General features: G+C 54.3%; 1 protein-coding gene across 2 annotated transcripts in view; it reads left to right on the top strand.

Annotated features, from left to right (window-relative positions):
- Positions 1 to 19,136, top strand: part of KCNJ10 (potassium inwardly rectifying channel subfamily J member 10) — a 28,835-nt gene extending 9,699 nt beyond the window's left edge. The window contains exons 1-2 of one of the 2 annotated variants that reach the window (XM_078078475.1): positions 15,270 to 15,289; positions 16,220 to 19,136. In XM_078078475.1, the coding sequence (XP_077934601.1) occupies positions 16,220 to 17,359 (1,140 nt within the window). In that variant the 5' untranslated portion in view covers positions 15,270 to 15,289 and the 3' untranslated portion in view covers positions 17,360 to 19,136. Of the gene's footprint in view, positions 1 to 15,269; positions 15,290 to 16,219 lie in introns of those variants that run through there. The other variant, XM_036091460.2, reaches the window with a different exon arrangement.
- The last annotated feature ends 2,705 nt before the right edge of the window (positions 19,137 to 21,841 follow it).

A 21,841-nucleotide genomic window follows, 5' to 3' on the forward strand; every position in this document is an offset into this window, starting at 1 on the left:
CCATTGCAAGAGGGAGGATGGGGGGCAGCCACTTCTGAGTCTAGTTCTAAATACATCTAGAACCTGCACGTGTCTAGGTTGTGTATTCATGCCACCCCTGCCCCATTCTTGTCTTCAAATGGGGGAGGTGGATAGGAATAAGTGGAATGATGGGGGGTGGACAGGGAGACTCCCTCCCAGGTGATGGTGGGCCCCCTTAGACTCCCCTGTGTGAGGGTCAGGGGTGGCTCTCTGTACATGGAACCAGGAGCCATGAGGACGAAAGGAGATTGAGACCTGTCTGGAAAGGTGGCTCAGTTCCCTAAATCTGCATCATAAGAACAGGGTACCCTAGGTCTCCGTCTCCACCAAGGGTAAAGATAAGAATAGATTGCTTAGACAGCAGTAAGTACATTTAGATGTAACAGGAAGCATTTCCTGGGTATAAGGTATGACCAGGCCAAGGGGAAGGATGAAAGAAGTGGAGTGCTCACTCTCCCTGAGGAGAGGGAGGGGTCCACCTTTGGTCTCTCGTTGAACAGAGGCTGGGTGGCCTGGGAGGTAGTTCCCATGACACTCAGAGCTCCTGGGGGCCGTGGGATTTCCAGCTTTCTGGAATATTTCTCAGGCCCCAGCAGAGAGCACCACTGAATCCGTCCCCTCCCTATGGGCCCGCACTTCGCAGTTTCTTCTAGCTCTCCTTGTTGGCCTAATTCCGGGCCAGCAGCTGCGAGGCCGAGGGGATTCTGGAGACCTGAGGATGGGAGGGGCTATGGCCGTGACTGGACAGGGAAGAGCTCAGTGGGTGATGTTCCAAGGTTGGCTCCACGCCAGCTGGCCCTTCAGGACCCCAGGGTCAAGAAAGGATCTTGTAGGAGGGGGAGTTGGGACGAGGAAGAAGTCAGGGTTCTTGCTCTGATTCTGATCAAAACTCACACGTGCTACTGGCCAGTTACTGGCCTTTCCCAGGCCATGGCTTCCTCTTTGGTGAAACCAGGGAATCGATTGCGATGACCCAAGGGCCTCCCCACATGCGCACTCTGTGACCCTACGGAGGCAAGATGGAAAGCATGTACTTCACCGAAAACAGACCGGGGTTCAGCCTTAGTGGTCCTCCTGAGCCAGTCGGCTAACCTTCTGAGTCTGGTCTGCAAACCATTCGCGGGCAGTGACATTACCAACCTCTTGGGAGGACAGGATGATGTGCTGCGGGCAAAGCCTGGCTCATTGCAAGGAGGGGGCAACCCATACGGGGTTGAGGGGGCACTTCTGCAGAGGCTTCCGGGACAAAGTGGCGTGTGAGCTGAGGCCTGGGAGAAGGGTAGTGGGGAGGGGGACAGAGCTTCCCGGAGGAGGCCGCATTGTTTGCCAAGAGCTGTTGGTGAGAGGAGGCATGGCCTGTCCAAGACCTGAGAGGAGCTTGATGTGACTGGACAGAGGACACTGTGAGGGCGGAGACAGGCCAGAGGACGCTGATGCTGGGGAGGTCAGCAGGGACGGGTTATCCCAGACTCTCCCAGCTGTAATTCTGGGACTTCAGAGGTGGGTCATCTGCTTCCACTCCCCCACATCCTCCCTTTCCGGCTTGTCCTCCCATTCTCCCAAGCTCAGCCCTCTTGTCCTTGGTCACATGGGCACAAGAAGCGCTGGGCTCACCAGGGGGACTTGTTCGGTCCAGGGAGAAGCTCAAGTCCAGAGTTGTTTGACCGGGAACTGTGGAAGAAGGATCTACCTCCCACAGGAGATTCTGGATTTCTGGCATGGGCGCTCTCCTGCTGAGCGTTGTGCCCCCACTGTTGGCCTCAGTTTCCCCATCTGGTCCCTCACTAGAGAGCATCTAGGGAGTGTGATGGAGGAGAGCTGAGGGAAGCTACGGAAAAGGCAGCTCTTCACCTAGAGTAAAGGCTGATGGGGAGACAGGGTCAGTGCCCCCAGTTGTTACAAAGTCAAAACTTTGATGGGAAGCTCGGAGGAAGGACTTCCAGGGATGAAGCATGTCACACACAGGGAAGGGACCTCAGGGAGGAAAAGGTCACGTGGAATAGCAATCCTATGGGTTCTTTTAAGAAGTACTTAGCCAAGGGGTGCCTGGGTGGCTTAGTTGTTGGGTGTCTGCCTTTGGCTCAGGTCATGATCCCGGGGTCCTGGGATCGAGACCCACATAGGGCTCCCTGCTCGGTGGAGAGCCTGCTTCTCCCTCTCTCACTCCCCCTGCTTGTGTTCCCTCTCTCGCTGTGTCTCTCTCTGTCAAATAAATAAATAAAATCTTAAAAAAAAAAAAAAGAAAGAAAGAAAGAAGGAAAGAAAGAAATACTTAGCCAAGCTCTATTCTAGGCACTGTGGAGGACACAAAGATGAACAGAATACAGGTCAAGAATCAATTCAGAAAAAAGTCTCCTGTTTGGGAAGGTGGGCATGGTCCTTCCTGGAAGGAGTGGGGCAGATACCATGACCCTTATAGGAGCTGCTCCTGAGCGTGCCTCCACTCGGGGGAGTTTCTCTTCTGCCTCCCTGCCCCCTTCCCTCTCGGACCCTCCACCACCCAGGGCCCAGCCTCCCTCCTCACCACAGCCGGCACAACTTCTAAGACCCCAGACTAGAAAGTGGGGCCCTCGGATGGGGTCTAGTCAGCTCCCCCCGACACCCGTCATCTTTCAGGTTGGGAGCCCCACTGGTCCCCGGGACCCTAAGGAGCAGGTCCCACCAGCTTGGCCCCTGACTAGTTTCTCAGACTGCTGTGGATCTGGTGACAGCTCAGTGGCCCGCTGGCCTCTGCACCCAAACCCTTATCTCCTGGGGCCCGGCCATCCTGGGCTTCGAGAAGCTTGCCAGTTGCCTGGAGCCACCAAGGCTGGGGACAAGGAGGGAGTCACTGAGGAACGTGGCTCTTCAGCATTCTTCCCTGCACACCTTCCTCCCTCCTGGCAGGTTGGAAGGGTTTTGGAGGGAGCCTCATCTTGGGAATGACAAAGAAGGGGGACGAAGAAGAGTGGGTTGGAAGCATCTTCTGATTCTGGGGCTATAGTCAGTCGTACCCCACAAGTCACTGTCAGCCTGGAAGAGGAGAATGAAGGGCAGGGCTGAGCTTGCGTGTCATCAAGCTCACCGGCACATGGAGAGTGAAGGGCCACGGGGCTGAGAGACAGAGGTTCAGGCTTAGCCGTTAAACGTCCTAAGATAGTTTGCCTCACTGAGCCCTGCTTTGTCTAATTCAGGAGATACTTCCCTTCACCTGCAAAGTAGGATAGTAGTAATATCTTCTATTTGCATAAGGCCCTTAGAGATTTCACCCGCTTTATCTCATGTAATCCCGACCATACAATGGAAGGGTTTATTGCCTCCTTCGGTGAGGAAGCTGAGCCCTACGAGGTTAAGAGATTGACTGAAGCTCCCACAGCTGGTGAGCGACACAGACCAGGATGGCCCTAGTGCGGAAGAAGAACAGAGAGGGACTTGGCCGTGACCCAGACATGCCACGATAACAAACAGGCTTCATCGGTTAGGCTAACTCCGTTTGGTTGAAAATGGCTCTCTGTTGTCACCATGTTGAGAAACATTCCGAGGCTCAGTGAGAAGAGGCGATGAACGACGTGTTAGGGGCGAGGGACGGGGAGCGCGATGGCCCGCAGGCTGCGTGGGTGACAGCCCCAGCCCCGAGTCAGACCCTGGTCTCTGTCATCTCCGCTCTGGGTCCTTCCTCTCTGCCAGTCCGTGAGGTGAAGTGCGGGGCGGGCAGCTTGACAGAGAACTAAGGCGGTCCCGCCTTCCAGGCGCTCGCGGGCGGTCGGGCCGGAGGTGCTTCACTGAGGATGTGGCAGAGGAACAACCGGAGCCCCCCGTGGGCACCAGCGGCCGGGATGCCGGCCACGGTCAAGGGTGAATGGTGGCGCTCTACCCCCAGAAGGGGGAGCTCAGGGACAAGCGCCAGAAGCTGCGGCCGTGACCATCAGGGTAGAATGGGGGCGGAAAGGGGGGGCTTGAAGGTTGTCGGAAAGTTAGCAAAGCTGTGGAACCCCCTCAGGGATTTCGGGCTGAGCGGTGGGACGCAGCGGTTGTAGAAGGCCCCGGGGCAGCTGAGGGGCGCAGGGGAGGCAGGGGAGCGGCGGGGGGGTGGGGTGGGGGGCGGGCAGGGAGACCAGGTCACCGCAGCGCGTCACGGAGGTGAAGGAGAATCCGAGGCTGGACTAAGGCAGCCTTGAGGGAGACTGAGAGACGCCCACAAAGGCAGAACCGATGAGGCCCAGCACCCACCCGGACGCGGGGCTGGAGGGAAGCCAGGGGCGACCCTGTGAAGGGGGGACCCCCAGAGGAGACTCCCTCTGGAGGCCAGAGGACAGGAATCTGAGCACACAGATGCTGGAATGCTCCAGACCGAGGGCAGAGGTGAGGAGGGAGGGCTGGAGCCCCAGAGGAAGGGAGACAGGGCCGTGAGAGGGGGTCGCGAAGGGCTGCAGGCGGCTGGGGTCGAGGCTGAGGAACGGCCTTGGCTGTGAGGACGCGAAGGTCAGCTGTGCCCTTGAGAGCGCCCCCTGCAGCGCTAACTGCCCCCGCACGGCCCCGCGACCACGTGCAGTGGCTTCCATGTGCTTTGTAGTCCGCGCAGACTGATCTTATTTTTATTGCTATTAAATATTTGATTGAACCATTTGATATTGTTGACATGGGACCTGTTTTTTTTTCTTTTGATAGGCAATTTTTTTTAGAGAGAAAGAGTGGGGGGGAGGGGCAGAGGGGGACTCTCAAGCGGACTCCCCACTGAGCTGGGAGCCCAACGCAGCTCAGTCTCAGGACCCTGAGATCCTGACTTGAGCCGAGACCAAGAGTCGGATACTCAGCCCACTGAGCCACCCAGGCGCCCCTGGTTGGCAATTTCTTATGGTTCAACCTAGTAGTTAAAAGGAGTGGGCTGGGAAGGGGCATTGCGGGGGGGGGGGGGGGTGCGCGGGAAGGAGAGCGCCCAGGGCTGGGGAGCCCTGCCCCCTGGCGGCGGGGAGGTCATCTCCTGTTCCCGGCTGAGGGGCGGATCCCGAGACCCCCTCTTCTCCTTCCCTCCCCTCCAGCTGTCTGCTCTCTGGACGCCCCTCTGCCCCTCTGCCCCTCTGCCCCTCTGCCGGTGGCGTAGCATGGGGTCTGTCTGGAAGAACACAATCTCTCAACTAGGATGATGCCCTCAACCGGTATCTTGGGGGATCAGCTGGGTGTAGATTCCCGTAAGGAGACGCTCAGGAGCCCCGGCCAGGTGAGGGCTGGCTGGGGACTCAGGGCCGGCTGCCACATGAAGCAGACATCTCGAGTGGACATCTTGGTCCTCGCCCTGTTTCTACACCACCCGCCCAGACCCTCAGAGATGTCCCCCAGTGTCCTTGGGAGCCTCTTCAGTATCTCATGTCTTACTGATAACAATAGATAACAAACAATACATTATTCATATTGATGTCATTGCTTCTGACTTTTTTTGGCACATCAGTTGAGGCGAGGAGGGGTGGGTTGACATCTGGGGGCAGTTGTTCTTCGGAGGTGAGGACCCGGATGGGGCCAGGCCAGGAGGCTCTGGGGATGGCCGGAGCTGGGGCTGAGGGGGCAGCGGTGCATCCTTTGTCCTCAGCTGAACTCTGCACAGAGCCGGGTTCCTCAGCCAGAATCAGGATGCGCAGCCTTGCTGCCCCAGACGCTGGGTAGGAGCAGACCCTGGTGGGGGGGGGGGGGTGACGGGGGGAGGGAGTGTGCTCCGAGTGGGGCGAAGGGTGGGGAGGCAGGTGCATCAAAGAGTCGGTGCCCATCTGTGGCACGCACCAGGAAGTCATCCTTGCTCTAGCTGGGGAGAGAGGGGACCCCCGAGATCCCACCCCCTGGGCAGTTCTCTGCAGGAATATGGTTTCCTTCTTGTAGGGGAACAGGAGACGCTGCCTGGGGATCGGGGCAGAGGAAGGGGCAGTGCTCCTGATCAGCGCACTCTGACACGCAGGGGTGCTGCCTGGACCGAGGAGAGCAGCTGACATGGCCCCATCTCTGTGTCCCTCCCTCTCTTGACCGGAAAACACACAGAGGGGTCAGAAGGGCCAGACAGGGGTCACAGGCTCCCAGGAAATGCTTTGAAGGCTTTTATCCTTTCTTTTGATCAGACTATGAGAACTTTCCAAACGTTGACACAAGGGAAGAAAAGCCTATTCTTCCCTGGGCCAGGGCCTTGGTGTCAGGCCGAGGCCAGAGGATGGGAGGGATGGGGAAGGAGCCCGAGGGGTGGCAGACAGAGGCAACAGTGACTCAGCTGGAAAAGCAGGCCCCCGGACACACACACACTGCCCTCCTTTCCCCACCTCAAGATTTGTGTGCATCTGGCTCTCTTTCTATTTGTTTATTTTCTCTGGGGCAGGACGGGAGGGAGATTAATGAATAAAGGCATCCTGTCTGAAAGAACCCCAAACCCAACTCCATTCTTCTTCCAGCCTTGGAGGGCTTACATAACCCGGGACACTTTTCTTACTGGCCTCCCTCTCCTACCCGGCCCCCTTGTCCTCTCCCCCTGTCTCCTTAAGAACACCCGGAAGCCCAGAAAAGTTTCTTTTCAGGCCCCAAAGCAGCAGATCTCCTTGGAAGCCTCCAGGGTCACTATTCAAGTTGGAGTTAGTGTCCAAAGAAGAGATGATATGTTTGGGGACAGGAGGCTGAGTGGCCATTTCCTCTCTCCCCCAAGGGAGGGGGAGGGCTGCACATGGGGTCTTAAAGTGGGAAGGGACCTTGATAATCCTCCAACACAGGGCCCCCTAAACCCACCCCACAACTGGTCCTGAAAGGCAGAGGGGAGGGAGAGCTACCCAAGAAGATACAGCGATGAGCCGTAATGGGTCACACAGTGGACATCCTTGAAATCGGTTTTGTTTTCATTCTACTCTCTCATATGTTGTTTGTTTCACATGAAAATAAGATCTTCCCTCAAAGTCTTTGAGGAAAATTGATATCACAGGAAAAATACATTACCCTGAATCCTGTGGCTTGGAGTCCCTCCTGGCACACTCGTTTGAGAAGTGGACCGAATACAACGCCCTTATGCCACCATTAAGGAAATAGCGGCCTGATGGGCTGAGACGTTGCTCGAGGTCACTGCTGGTCAGTGGCCCAGCTGAGTCTCGCACCTAAGTCTCCTGCTTCCCCGTCCGGCCCCCTTCCCAGCAGGTAACACTGCCTCTTAGTTCCTGGCAGGGTCTTAAGAGGTCCAGGTGGCCGATTCGCGAACGCCGTCTCCAGAATGCTGCTCTCTGATGGGCCTGGCCTCGGGTTCCGGGGCTGATAGTGCTCAAAGCCCTCCTTTTGTGCACAGGGCTTCCCCGACACATAGCACCGGGGTGCGGTGGGCAGTGACCGGCACAGAGCCAGCTGGCCCCACGACTGCCTGTTTCTGTCCATCTAGTCATTTACGCACACGCCGCAGTGGCTGGTTGAGGACCGCCTCCAAGCCTCACCCGAGTGGACTGGTTCACAGCGAGAGTGGGAGCCCCTCCGGTCCGGGAGGAAACTGATCCCATTTCCAAACCCCTAAATCAAAAGGCTCTTTTCCGGAGGGAAGAAGGGGGCGAACAGGAGGCTGGGGGGCTTAGGATGCCTCCACCGATGCAGACCCCTGGGCCTGGGGGTGTAGACGGAGGACAGGAGGGCAGAGTGTGAGAGGGAGTTCAAAGGTCAGCGCTGTGATGAGCGGGACAGCACGCTCTGCCTGCGTATCACCGTCTTCACAGAGCGGGATCCGGGAGGCTGAAGGACAATCCATTCAGACGTGGGGGAGTGAGCAGGCCACGAGGAAGGGGACAAGGACGGAGGGGGTAACGTGCGTTAGTGTGGGCCAGCACCAAGTACGAGGGGGGCAAGCAGGCAGCGCAGACGGAGGAAGAGGTGGGAAGACAGCTGGGGACAGAGTCCGAGAAGGAAATGGGGACAGGAGGGACATGCCACGCAAACCTAGGAGAGGGGACAAGGGGATAAAGCAAACACACAACAAGAGCATCACTGCCAGTCATGAGATGCTCTCTGGGCGTCAGTGCTGGTGACATGTCCAGCCCGGCCGGCCCCGGCTAACCTCCCAGCAGGTCGAGGTGTCACCTTCTCTGGTGGCTGAGTGTGGAATTTGCTCAGTGAAGGCAAATTCACTGTAGTATTAGCCTGAAGCTCGAGGAGAAAGGACTTTGGAATCCAGCCAAAGGGTACTGATCTGGGCTCTGCTGCTGGTCAGTTGTGTGGCCCGGGCTCCCCGAACCCCGGGTTCGTCGGGAATTGTGAAGGCAGAAACTCTTCTATAGACTCATCCCGACGATGAAATGTGAAGTGCTGGGGGGGGGGGGGGGGGAGGCCCGCCCCCTCTGTCTCCTCCCCTTTCCCTGAACGGAAGGTTAGGAAGAGGAAACAAGTCTACAGCCAAAAAAGGAAAATCACCAGCTAGGGCCCCATGGGGGGAGGCAAGGCCCCGCCCCTCATCCCTGCAGGAGCCTAGGATGCCCCGCCCACACCCTACACTGTGACTGCTGCCAGTCCCCCTCATCTGGGGACCCAACCTTTAAACACAGGAGGCTGGCCACAAAGCAGAGGTGTTGGGGGATGGGAGCACATCACTGTTGTCCCAATTTGTCCTATTAAGGGTCTTTCTTGTGCTCCCAACACTTCAGCCAAAATGAACGGTTCCTGCTCCCTGGCTGGCTCTGGATTTTCTTCAGGCTTACAGCTTCTGCTCATACTGCTCCCTTCCCTTCCCTGGAAGCGCCTTCTCTCTGACCCCCCAGGTCCCCGTCTCCATGTGTCTCAATCTTGCCTAACCTTCAGGCCCAGTCTCAATGTCACCTTTCTCTGTAAAGTCTTTCTCTTGAGTCAGACAGCCAGGTATGCAGCAACCCCTGGTTGTTCGTTACTGAACTTGTTTCCTGCTCTAAATGGGGATAATACCATTCTTATGGGGTTGCTCCCTGGAGCTAAACGTCACCTTTCCCTTTGCAGATTCCCCTAGGACCTCCAGGATACCTTGTCTAGGGTACTTGCCACTTTCTGCCTCTGTTATGGTTGCCTCCCTTACTGGCTTGGAAGGTCCTCCAGGCCAGAATCTACATCTAACTCAACGCCCCAACTCTAGGGTCTTATTTAGAATCTGGCACCCAGGAGATGCTAAAGAAAGTGTCATGTAAATGCGTGATCCCACAGCTGAAACTGCACGGATCTTCCTACGGTGGCAACATCACCACAGACCAGGACATCTCTGCTGGTTTGCACGTCTGTTAGTGTTGCTAACTAGTTTGGGGGGTTTCCATGTGTTCAGGAAAAAGAGAAAACATGTAAAAAATCGAGAGAAGACACAGACAAGAAGGACGGATGTGAAGGCCTCAGAGGAGAGGCTCTGGACCAGAGTGAAGTGCTGTCCGGGCAGGATGAGAGCCCCCACCCTGCGGGAGGTGCAGTCTGTTCCCAGTTCTCTCCCTTCTGCTCATTCCTTCACTCCTGAAATACTTCTGGAGCACCTACTATGTGTCATACATTCTGCTAATCACATGTCAGGGCCATGAAAATGTATTATGCCTGAATCCTTAGTTCAGTAAGCATATTTGTAGTAGAAGAGAGGTCATGTGCCAGATCGATGTCCCATAAAACATACAGATGGTGATGTGTGTGTGTGTGTGTGTGTGTGTGTGTGTAGACTCAGAAGAGGGAGGTGCTACTTAAGGCTGTGGGGATCAGAGGCTTCACGGAAGAGGGGTCATTTGAACTGGGCTCTGGAGGATATCTTGGGTATGTAGGGATAAGGAGAGAGGGGAGCCCAGGGAGGGAGAGGAGCGCGAACGCATGGGTGCGTTCCGCAGGGACCAGGGAGCAGTTGGTTTGCCAGAAGCTCACCATAGGAGAGAAGAGGTGGGAAATAAGGCTGGAAGAGGGTTTGGAAGCAGATCAGGGAAGGCCATTTATGCCCGATCCTTGATCGATGGTGCAGCGACGTTAGCATGTTTTGAGCCGGGGAAGGTGCCGAGATGGTGACAGTGTAATGAAAAGTGGAGGGTTGGAAGATGGAGGACCTGAGAGGGACACTTCACGGAGTCCCATCACCTCTCCCAGCCTCGGCTTCCTCAGTCAGGAAATAAGGATTCTCCTCTGAATACCTCGTAGGCGTTGAAACTGGATAAAGCCTCGTGGGGTCGTGACATGAGAAGAGTGGCGGTCGCAGTGTCGCAAGGATTTGAGGCGGGAAAGATCGGGCAGGAGCTGCGTGGAGGCTGGTGCGGTGATTCAGCCAAAAGGAGGAAAGGACCCGACGTCAGGCCAGGAGACTAAGGGAAGAGGCACAGCTCCCGGCATCAGATGGATGTTGACACGAGGAAGGAGAGCCTGGTGGCCCCGGGAGTGTGAGCGTGGTAACCCAGAGGCTGGTGGCCCCGTTAACTATTTAGGAAACCAGAGGGACAGCAGGGAGGAGGGAGGATTCGTTCACGTTCGAGAATGAAGGCAGTGAGAATCAGGACGCAGAGCTCCTTTCAGGCTAGTTGCTCTTTGCTCAGGGTGTGTTCCCTGCCCCTCCAGCCTGACAGTTTGGAGAAGATGCCTCCTCACGGCTCCTGGGAGGGGGTCGAAGCATCCTTTCCAGCCCCTTACCTGGCGTGGTCCACCCCAATGCCCACAACCATTTACGAGCTCATTTTCTCTCTCTCCATCCTGCCGCTGACCCAGAGGAGAGCCGGGCTGATGCCCCAGGGACTTGCTTTCTCTCGCCTTCGAAGGAAGTGTTTGTAACCGGCTGCCGCCGTAGTGGGGCCGCCTGGAGCCTGGCTCCCTCCCACGGCGCCGTGGCTCCCCCTGGAGGTCTCCAGAAGCGCGGCATCGCCGGCTCCCGAGCCTCGGTCCAGATGGGCCTGCGGGCGTCATTCCTGCACACTCAGGCTTTAGTAACTAACTGTCCCCGATACTGGGGAGACAGTGGAAGTCCCAGGCCGGGGCCTCAAGTGAAGGGCTCACAGGCGACACACAATGGTGAACACGCCATTGCAAAGCACTCTGATGTTCTAAAATAGGAATGTGTACAAGACCGGGCTTCATAAAGCCACGCTGGGGTGAGGCCAGGGAGACACAGGACACCTGCTATTTCTTGGATGGTCCGGGAAGGCTTCAAAGGGGGCAACTAACACTTGAGTTGCGTTCTGAAAGCTGAGCAGGAGGTCGGCGGGTAGGCACGGAGCAGTGTGAGAGCAGGTCCAAAGGCAGGGAGGATGAAATAGCAGGCTCTGCAGAGCTGGGGTCCAGGGGGCGTGTAGAAAAGCGGCAGGAACAAAGCCAATGAGTAGGCAGAGACCAAACCATGAAGGGCCTTGAAGGCTGTGCTCAGAGGCTTGCAGCTTCTCCTAAAAGCAGTGGGGAGCCATGGATCAATTTAGTCACGAGAGTCCCAAGAGCAGCGTGTCCTTGCTCCAGCGCAGAGCTGTACGCCAGAAGGGCTCTGAAGACCCGTTCGACCTGGAGAATAAATGACTCGTGGGCCCTCAGGGGAAGCTAGGCCCGTCTACAGCCACGAAGCAGGAGGTGAGAGTGCTGTTTGTAGAGGACGCAGGCCGGACGCCCCTGTGGGCATGACCGGCCTTTGTTTCCGAGAAATAGTCATTCGTACAATTCTTAGAGCATGAAGCGGATGGTCTCTGTTTCTGTCTTTTTGCCACGCGGGGGCTGGTTGTGTCTTCAGACACTGTCCCTGCTGTGGGGCTGGGGCCGTTTCGGGGGAAACAGCACCCTCCAGAGGGAGGCGTGTGTGTGTTCCAGGTGGGGCAGCGCGGCCGGCCGGTGTCCGGGGCTGGGGCCGCTCCCTTCCCAGGAGCCCGGCCAGCTTGGGGGCGGGGCGCAGCGGGGGGTGGATGGCTCCGACTCGGCCACCGCGGAGAGCAAAGCTGCCTGGCTCTGGGAGATGGCACACCAGCAGGTGCCCAGCTGGAGGCGGCAATCACAACAGAGAGTTCTAGCCGGGAGCCCAAATCTCCAGCGCCACGAATCTGCAGCCCCATGCGGGGCTCTGGAAGCTCCAGGCTGTCTTCTGTGGCTCGGCTGTGATCCTCCCTACAGGGCACCGCAAGGCACTTCCTGAGACCATGAGACCCATGGGGAGGAACCTGGGGGACCCAGAAGCAGTTGCTGTAATTCAAAAGTTCTGGGGGCGCCTGGCTGGCTCAGTCAGTGGAGCGTGCGATCCTTGATCTCAGGGTTGTGAATTCGGGCCCCACGCTGGGTGTGGAGCCTACTTAAAAAAAAAAGAAAAGAAAAAAAAAAAGGTTCTGGACCAGGAGCTGGAAGACCAGGTTCTGGTCCAACTCTACCACTAATCTGCTTGGGGCAAATCTCCGAACCTGATTCTAATGATGACTTTCGTACTTAGCTCATGGTGTGAGGGTCAAATTACATATTTTAAGAACTGCCATGTGATATATAATCATAGACTATCGTTTTGGGAATGATAAGCAAGCCTTCCCTTGGGCCCCAAGAGCTTCCATTCCTCAAGATATGTGGAATCTTTCCTCTGCACGAACAAAGCTGGGACTTTGATGACGGATCCCCGAATGTCACCACAGGAAGTGTGGAGTGGAGATGGCGCGGAGGGGGCAGGCATCCCGATCGTCCATGAGTGCGGGTGAAAGCTTACAGACAGTCCTTAACCTCCGTCCCAAGCTTTAGTTCCCTCTACAGAATCTTGGCAAAGTGCTTGTCCATCCTGCCCGTGAACCCCTCCAGGGACAGAGCACACTCTACCTTTGGAGAAGCTCTTTCCACATTTGGATGTCCCGATTGTTACATTGTTCTTTGTCATATCAATATGGAATCTTTCTTCCTGTGGTGTGAGCTCATTGGTCCTGGTGGTTCCTCTTAGATCTCAAAGAACAAGTCCAAACCCTTGTTCACACGACAGCCCTTCAAACCAAATATTTGCATGCAGCCACTCGTATCCCTCAGAGCGTCTCTTCTCCCAACTAACTTCCCCATTTCCTTTAGCCGTTTCTTACATGATCTGGTTCTGAATCCTCTCATATCCTGATTGTCCTTTGAGACTCAAAACTGCAGGTACAGGATAAGCAGATCAGAGCAGAATCAACAACCTCCTTATTCTACATACTTTAATTTGCCTAAAGTAGCTTAAAATAGCATTGCTTTTTTGGCAACCAAAATGCATCACACCTTTCTGATCCAGAATTGCTCAGGTAATATTTGGACCCCAATACATACACACATACACAATAACTATCTTTTTTGTTAGAATTGGCTCACCCCTCTGACTCCTTTTGGATCCTAATTCTGCCCAGACCTTGTATTTGCAATCCATCCCTGCTTTGTGTCATCCACATAACTGATGGCCATGTGTCCTATAGTTTTGAATAAAATTAATGTTACGAACATTGAATAGGGTAAGGCCAAAGATAAAGCTCTCTGGTACATCACTAGAAAATAGATGCCAGGCTATCATGATCCACTCACGAATACCACTGATTTTTGTATGTTTTAGTCCCCCAAATCAGAGTAGCATTCTGTACGTTTTTCTCGGTCTTATCCCCAAGGACATAATGAGAGATCTTGTCAAAAACCTTGCATAGATACACTTTATCTATTGCATTTCTCTGACTTGTTTATCTAGTAACCTTGTCCTGGAAGGAAGTTAGTTTAGTTGATGTGACTTGTTCTTGGTAACCCCCATGCTGGGTCCTACCGATAACTGCCCTTCCCCCAACCTGCCCAAGTACTCACATACTCACAATCTTTTTTTCTTTTTTTTAAAGATTTATTTATTTGAGGGGCGCCTGGGTGGCTCAGTCGTTAAGCGTCTGCCTTCAGCTCAGGTCATGATCCCAGAGTCCTGGGATCGAGCCCCACATCGGGCTCCCTGCTCAGCGGGGAGCCTGCTTCTCCTTCTCCCACTCCCCCTGCTTGTGCTCCCTTTCTCGCTGTGTCTCTCTCTGTCAAATAAATAAATAAAATCTTTTTTTTTTTTAAAGATTTTATTTATTTATTTGAGACAGAGAGAATGAGAGAGAGAGCACATGAGAAGGGGGAGGGTCAGAGGGAGAAGCAGGCTCCCTGCCGAGCAGGGAGCCCTATGCGGGACTCGATCCAGGGACTCCAGGATCATGACCTGAGCCGAAGGCAGTCGCTTAACCAACTGAGCCACCCAGGCGCCCATAAATAAAATCTTAAAAAGAAAAAAAGATTTATTTATTTGAGAGAGAAAGAGAGAGAGAGAGACAGAGACAGAGAGAGAGGGGCAGAGGGGGAGGGAGAGAGAGAAGCTCAAGCGGACTCCCAGCTGAGCATGGAGTCCAATCTCATGACCCTGAGATCATGACTGACCTGAGCTGAAATCAAGCGTCAGACGTTTAAACGACTGAGCCACCACGTACTCACAGTCTTAATGCTCTATTCTAGACTCTTGCCTTGGGTCAATATCTACCTGTTTGTAGTTTGTGAAATGTATCTTGTTTTTCTTTTTGAAAATTAAAATTATGTTCACTCATCCACAGCTTTGCAGCATTTTCTCTGTCCACTAATAGTTCCTCAGAATCTCTTGGAGGTTTCACATCTTGTCCAGTTTGCGGATCGGATGAGAAGGCGTGCTGATCTGTAGACTGTGAAATGGTAGAGAGGTGTAGGTGCTGTGCATGTCGTTGTTTTTAATATGATTGCTACTGCAGAGCACTGAATGGGGCTTTACTTGGGCTCTACATAATAATTCTTCAAACTTCAGAATTATAGAGCTTTCCTTTGCTCCCAAGCAGCTAAGGGTTTTGGGAAGTGGATGGCATCCAGGTCTGGCTGAGTGGTCTCAGACAAAAGTTCCAAGTGGGTGGAGGCTGGCAAAACGGGCTCCTGATTGCTTCTGAACATTCCGGGATTCTCATCCATTGGTGATCACCAGCCTAGTGCCTACTTGGGTGGGTGTTTGAATGGGCCCAAAGGGTTTCGTGTTCCAGGTGTCAGATCGTGGGGAAGATGGGGTAAGGGAGCAGTGTGAAGAATGATAAAATGCAATGGTTCAGATTTTTTTGGAACAGAGAATGTGATGAGCCTCTTTGTTCTACAAGGACCAACCACCCGCCCCCTGCCCCCCGAGATCACCCTCCTTCTTCCCAGAAGGTCTGGCCACCAGATCCAGAGTCCAAGGGCTCCAGTGACTGAAATCCTTTCTCTGCTGGAAAAGTACAAGTTACTCCTTGGGCAGGAGTGATGGCACCTTGTAGGAAGCGAGCTGTCTCCTATTTCAGAGACTCGTCCCTCTTTCTTCTATCAGGACGAACAGCAATCCTGAATTTGAGCACGTGCAGACGTAAGTGCTAACTAATATACACGAACTCTCCTACTTCACTCGGTCAAGGTGACTTTGCCACGGCGACCTGGCATTTCCCCCAGTCCTTGGGGAAACGTTCCCGCACCGCCAGGAGGCCTCGGCGTGATGGTTCTCCTTCACCATGGCTCAGCTGTTTTTGCTCGGGTCCTGTCTGTGCTCTTCCCACCCTCACCCCACCACCGGCCCAGACTGAGTTTCCCCCACATGATGCAAATAGATGATGATAGTGATGGTGATGATAAAGGAATAATAGTAATCATAATAAGACATAGTGAAATGGTCTGGGGGCTCAGAGGGCATCTTGAAAGGTAGAAGGATGGGTGGTTTCTGCTGTTTCCTGAGCCAGATGAGTATCTTGGCATCACTAGTGAGTACTGACTTGGGGCTGGGGGAAAGGTGGTGAAATTAAGGGTTTGTGTGTTTTAAGGGGGGGTTGGCCTGGAAAGATTTCAACAGGATAGTCTTTCTTGCTCTGCCATTCATGAGGGAGGGGAGGGATCCTATTTCAGAGTGAGTGATCTTCCCAGAACTGGTTTTGCGGGGAATAGAGACCAGTAGAGCCCTCTCTTCTTGCCCCACCTTCAAAGAACTGTGAGCTTATGACTCTTTCTTTTCTGTGTCTCCCAAGAATTGCAAGTATCAGACTGCATTGTGGTTATTTGCTCACTGAATGTGTCTCGCTCACTAGGCTGTGAGTCCTTGGGGCGCAAGGATGATGTCCTTTTTCTTGTTGACTCACCAGGTCTTGCACAGCGCCTGGCAGAGAGCAAGCGCTCATAAACACTGGATAATGCTAAGAACAAGTCCGCGGCACCAAACGGATGTGACTTCCTCCTTCGCATCGGGGGGTGGCTAGGCGTTGGCCGGATTTCTGCAGTAACCTCCATTATGCTGTCTTGCTCCCTGCAGATGACGTCAGTCGCCAAGGTGTATTACAGTCAGACCACCCAGACGGAGAGCCGGCCCCTCGTGGGCCCGGTGGTCCGACGGCGCCGAGTGCTGACCAAGGACGGCCGCAGCAACGTGCGAATGGAGCACATCGCTGACAAGCGCTTCCTCTACCTCAAGGACCTGTGGACCACCTTCATCGACATGCAGTGGCGTTACAAGCTACTGCTCTTCTCGGCAACCTTTGCAGGCACCTGGTTCCTCTTTGGTGTGGTGTGGTATCTGGTCGCGGTGGCCCACGGGGACCTGCTGGAGCTGGGCCCCCCCGCCAACCACACCCCCTGTGTGGTCCAGGTGCACACGCTCACCGGGGCCTTCCTCTTCTCCCTCGAATCCCAGACCACCATTGGCTATGGCTTCCGCTACATCAGTGAGGAGTGCCCACTGGCCATCGTGCTCCTGATCGCCCAGCTGGTGCTCACCACCATCCTGGAGATCTTCATCACGGGCACCTTCCTGGCCAAGATCGCCCGGCCCAAGAAGCGGGCGGAGACCATCCGCTTCAGCCAGCACGCGGTCGTTGCTGCGCACGACGGGAAGCCCTGCCTCATGATCCGAGTTGCCAACATGCGTAAGAGCCTCCTCATTGGCTGCCAGGTGACAGGCAAACTGCTTCAGACCCACCAGACCAAAGAGGGTGAGAACATCCGGCTCAACCAGGTCAATGTGGCTTTCCAAGTCGACACGGCCTCTGACAGCCCCTTCCTCATTCTACCCCTCACGTTCTACCATGTGGTGGATGAGACCAGTCCCCTGAAAGACCTGCCCCTCCGCAGTGGCGAGGGTGACTTCGAGCTGGTGCTGATCCTCAGCGGGACGGTGGAATCCACCAGTGCCACCTGCCAAGTGCGCACTTCCTACCTGCCGGAGGAGATCCTCTGGGGCTATGAGTTCACACCTGCCATCTCGCTGTCTGCCAGTGGCAAATACATAGCTGACTTCAGCCTTTTTGACCAAGTTGTGAAAGTGGCCCTTCCTAGTGGCCTCCGCGACAGCACTGTTCGCTACGGAGACCCCGAGAAGCTCAAGTTGGAGGAGTCCTTACGGGAGCAAGCTGAGAAGGAGGGCGCTGCCCTTAGCGTGCGCATCAGCAACGTCTGATGGCCTGGTGTCCCACCTCCCCATCCCTCTGGTCTCCCCTCTTTGGCATCCTGGGTGAGGGCTGTTACCCAGGCTTATGGGGAGTCCCAGAAGCACCCATCCTCCACTCCCTCTGCTTCAACCTGGTGGCCTGTGGCTAGGCGAGGCCAACTGGAGTCCGAGCTTTCCTTCCATTGTCCCCTTCACCTCACCCCACTTCCACCTGATGCACAACTCCCTTACACCAGGATGGGGGAAGGAGAGGGAAGATTAGGCTGAAGTGACTTAGAACGCCTCAGCCATGCTTGGAGACTCACATTAGGAGGATCACTGCAGTTGGATGGATAGACTCCCCCCACCTCCCGCCACCACCACCACCACCACCAAGTTCGGTGACGTGAGGCTGGAGCCCCCACCCGCCTCTAATTTCCCACACAGCTAGTTCCCTAAGGCAAGACTCTGACAGTCCTTTTGGGGTCTGTGCCCTTAGAAATATGGGAATCTGGAATTCATTTATCCTGGGTTCTCTACCAACCCCTGTTGAAAGAAGTCCGAGTTTTTCATAGTGTGGTTCATTTCTGCTGGCAAATTCGGACTATAACCTAGAATCCTGGTCTCCAGTTTTCCTCTTTCTATTTTCTCAAGTGGACCCTCTCTTCAGATACCCAGTTCTCTCATCGCTGCCTCTGCTCCCAGAGAATTGAGGCTGACCCAGGAAATCTGAAAGTCACAACCACTACACCTGCACCCATCCTGGAATCCGAACTCCTCAGCGTGGAGTGACTAATGCAGAGCTTTTGTCCAAAACCTGACCCTATTCTGCACACAGCCCTGGGAGGATTCGTTTCCTGGTGACCTGTGGATGGGATGAGCCTTGCCAGTATGTTCCCAGGCCCCACAGAAAGGTCTGGAAATGATGTTCCAGATACTTACAGGGCCCAGAATCCCTAGGAAAGTGACATCAACCCTACCATGCAGGATGAGCAAATTCTCAGATTTCCAGACTGCCGTGTGGAGCCTCTGGGAATTGGGGGTGCTTTATTAGGGTTTGGGCCAGGGCAGAACTCTGTGGCCGGCAGACACAGGCTGTCACCCCTACCTGTGCCCCTCTGACGGTGCAGGCTATTTCATTAGTCAGTGCTGGGAGGGGAGGGGACCACGCCTCCTGGCCAAATAACCTGGGTCTCCCTTAGCCATTCCTGACACTTGGGATAAAGTGGGTGCCAGCCCCATCTCCACTCTCCTCTGCCACGAAGCCACCTTCAGGTGTGTTAAAGGGCACACTTCGGGAGATCAACTTCAGGCTGTTCCTTGTTCCCCGGTGGGGGCTGTGGGAGGGGCCAAGAAGGGCATACGGGCACCAGAACTTTCTCTAAAGCCCCAAATCCCAAGAGTGCCTCCTGGTCTCATTTAGGTACCAAGGAACTGTCCCCCTCGCCCCCACAGTGGCTCGGTGGAGAGTCCGTGCATGAATCAAGTGGCGGGTTGTTCAGGTGGACTCAGTCGCTTGTTACAAGCTACACACTTACCCAGAATGTGTACGTGCGTCTGCGTGCGGAGCTTTACAGAGAAACTCTCACGGTTCTGAGGATGGACCCATGGTCACCACAAGATCCACATAAGATCCTCTTATGTGCCTCTTTCCTTGAACTTGGCTAACTACGACTTCAAAAGGAAGACCCTTCATTCTTCACTGACCGCAAACCCCACCAACACTCCCTAGCTCTCAAGAAAACAAGAACCAGAAAAACTTGAAAATCCGACACAGAGAACAGAAGCCAGTTTCTGGGCTCTCAACTTTATTCAACATGAGACTTACCTGATTTTTTCCCATGTGTAAAGGCCCAAAGTACTGGAGTGAGAGTGTGTGCGTGCGTGCGCGTACCTTCTTATCCATTAGCAAGCCATCCTCCACTAGCTTCTTCTGCGCACAACTGCGTCCCTCCCGAGGGAAATCCTTTCTCCCTAGTCCCCTGCTGTCGACTCTAGGCCCCCAGACTGCTCAGATTCTCACATAACAGGATGAGGACATTTTCCGACTTAACCTTTTTGATTCTCCTCCATGACCCCAGACTTTGCTCTAAGCTGCACTTTAAGTCATTCTGTCCTTTTAATACAGCCTGGCTGACCCTCCCTTAATCCTCCCGAGAACAGCGCCCCCCCCCCCTCCCCAACCGGCTCTTTACACTATGGCCTCTTCCTCGGAGCTGAAATCCTTCTTCGGGCTGTCGGACAAGCTTGAAAATCAGCCAGGTCTGGTGAGAAATGGGCCCTGCAGACTTGGACTGTCAGGAGGGCGCTAGGCACCGATGTTAACGGGGAGATGCCAGATGGGCAAAACAACCGATGGGGGAGGGTACTCAGGGTGTGACGATGACAAAGGGTGCTGCTGAGGGACCCAGTGAAATCGATGAAACCCGAGTCTCCCTTGGACCAGCGGATGAGACGTAGGTGGAGGCTCGGGAAGTAGGACATGGTACATATGGAAGGTTGACCTAAGGAGAAAGAGACAGAGATAATATATATGTAGAGAGATGTATATAGATGTGTATAGGACCAAATACACTGAATGTACAGAAGGGAGATGTTAGCGTGGGGGCAGGCATCTTGCTCTGGTTTTGGGGCAGGACTCCCCGGATTTCCAGACTTTTGACCAGTGATCCTGGTTTCAAGGTGGAAGCGAGATAGCTGAGGAGGCTTTCGGGTTTGATGACGGGAGAGGGAGGCATGGAAGCTGCTCTTCCTAAGTGAGGAGACGCCCACTGAGGCTTCCGATAATGCGGGCTGAGGCCCAGGAGGAGGGAGACGGGAGGAGAACGCAGCGGGCGGCCGCTGGGGCCACGGGCATCTAGAACCCACTTCCGCTGCGTGTTCCACCCCCGCGGCGTCCTGTCACTGTAGCACTTTTTTTTTTTTTTTGGTTTTTAAAATAAAAGCACCTTCTGTGTCCTTTTCTTGAAGTACACTGTATGTCTCCTTCCTCCACAGGGCTGGGGGCCATGGCAGCTCCAGCTCGCTGGGGGAAGGCTGTCCAGGAGCTGAGTGCTTCGGTGTGTGGGGGGCACTGATGGGACGCCCCGACCCTAGCTTCCAAACACCAGGACTGTAGAGGTGTGGGGCTCACGATGGGCCCAAGGCCGAGGCCCGGCCCACTACATGGCTGCAAGCAGCCCAAAAGCTCTCTGTGCCAGAAGAGTCCCAGTCCTGGCACTGGGTTTGTGTGTGTGGGGGGGCATGGCAAACAGGAGGTGGGGGGTTATCAGCTGCCCCGGGGGAGGGTGCGGCTCCATGAGAGGCTTTGGAAATCCTGACTCTGCTCCGCCTCGTTATCCACCACCCATCTCTGCCAGCTAATAAGACCATCCAAGGATTTCCCCATGAAACCTGAGCAAAGAAGCCAGCTATAATATTGCTACAAGTCGGGGATACTGCCCCCTCCCCAAGGCTGCTACCCTGGTCCTTTCCCCTGCTGGTTAACCTAGTTTCTTTGTAACAGGTAACACGCCACCCTTGCTGTAGATAAACAGCTCGGTCATGGCTAGCTCGACCGAAGCACGAGTGCCCGGGGACAGCTTTTCCAGTCACCACATTAAAGACTAAACCAGGTCAAATTTACCTAGTAAAAAAAGACGTGAGCTTGTTTGGTTTATTTTACTTAATTTTAGTCTCTTCAGAATAAGCTGCTGAATAAAATGGACGAATCTCTGTTCTTTACTCCAGCATCTTTTAGAAATAGAAGCCAATCCTAGTATTGGGGCCTGAATCCACAGGCCTACCTAAGAATGGAGGGTCGAGTGAGGCTGAGCTGGGAGGACTGAGCACATGGCCAGGCCCTCCCCCTTCATTGCCATCATCCACTCCCTCCCTCATTCCCGTAGCTCCATCATCAACCTTAGGATCCTTTAGCAAATACCTTTTCACACTGTTTTTAAAGGATTTAAAAAAAAAAAAAAAAAAGTTAAAACTCAGAAATCTGAGTATTGGTTCAGCTCAATCCCGGAAGTCAAGTTGCTCTGAATCCTGGGCTTCGTCCCTTTCAGCCAGTGATTCACGTGCCCAATTTCCCTTCCATGCTACTGTGCAGACATTCCTTATATATCTTCGAGCCTCTATGAGCCTATTTGTTTCATTGTTGGGCACTTTGCCCCAACATTCAAAGAAATGGATTTCTCTTCTACTCTTATCCATCGCTTACCTGAAAAAGATCTGTTGTCAATATCCAGTCCTGAACCCTCTCTGACAGGAGGTAACACATCCCAGAGTCACTGACTCCTGTTCCCCAGAAATGGAAGGATGGAGGGAGGAGGGGGGAGAAAACGGGGTCTCTTATCATCATCAACAGATACTGATCTAACATGTTTAGGAAACACTAGTTTAGGGATGGGTCATAAGACATACGAGATACAGGATACATGAAATATACAGTCCCTTATACTTTGAAGAAACTTGCAAACTTGTGAGGAAAACAAGGTATATTACAAGTCGCACACACTAAGGGCCAGG

Source organism: Halichoerus grypus, chromosome 7 (assembly GCF_964656455.1).
Source record: "Halichoerus grypus chromosome 7, mHalGry1.hap1.1, whole genome shotgun sequence".
Classification (NCBI taxonomy): Eukaryota; Metazoa; Chordata; class Mammalia; order Carnivora; family Phocidae; genus Halichoerus; species Halichoerus grypus.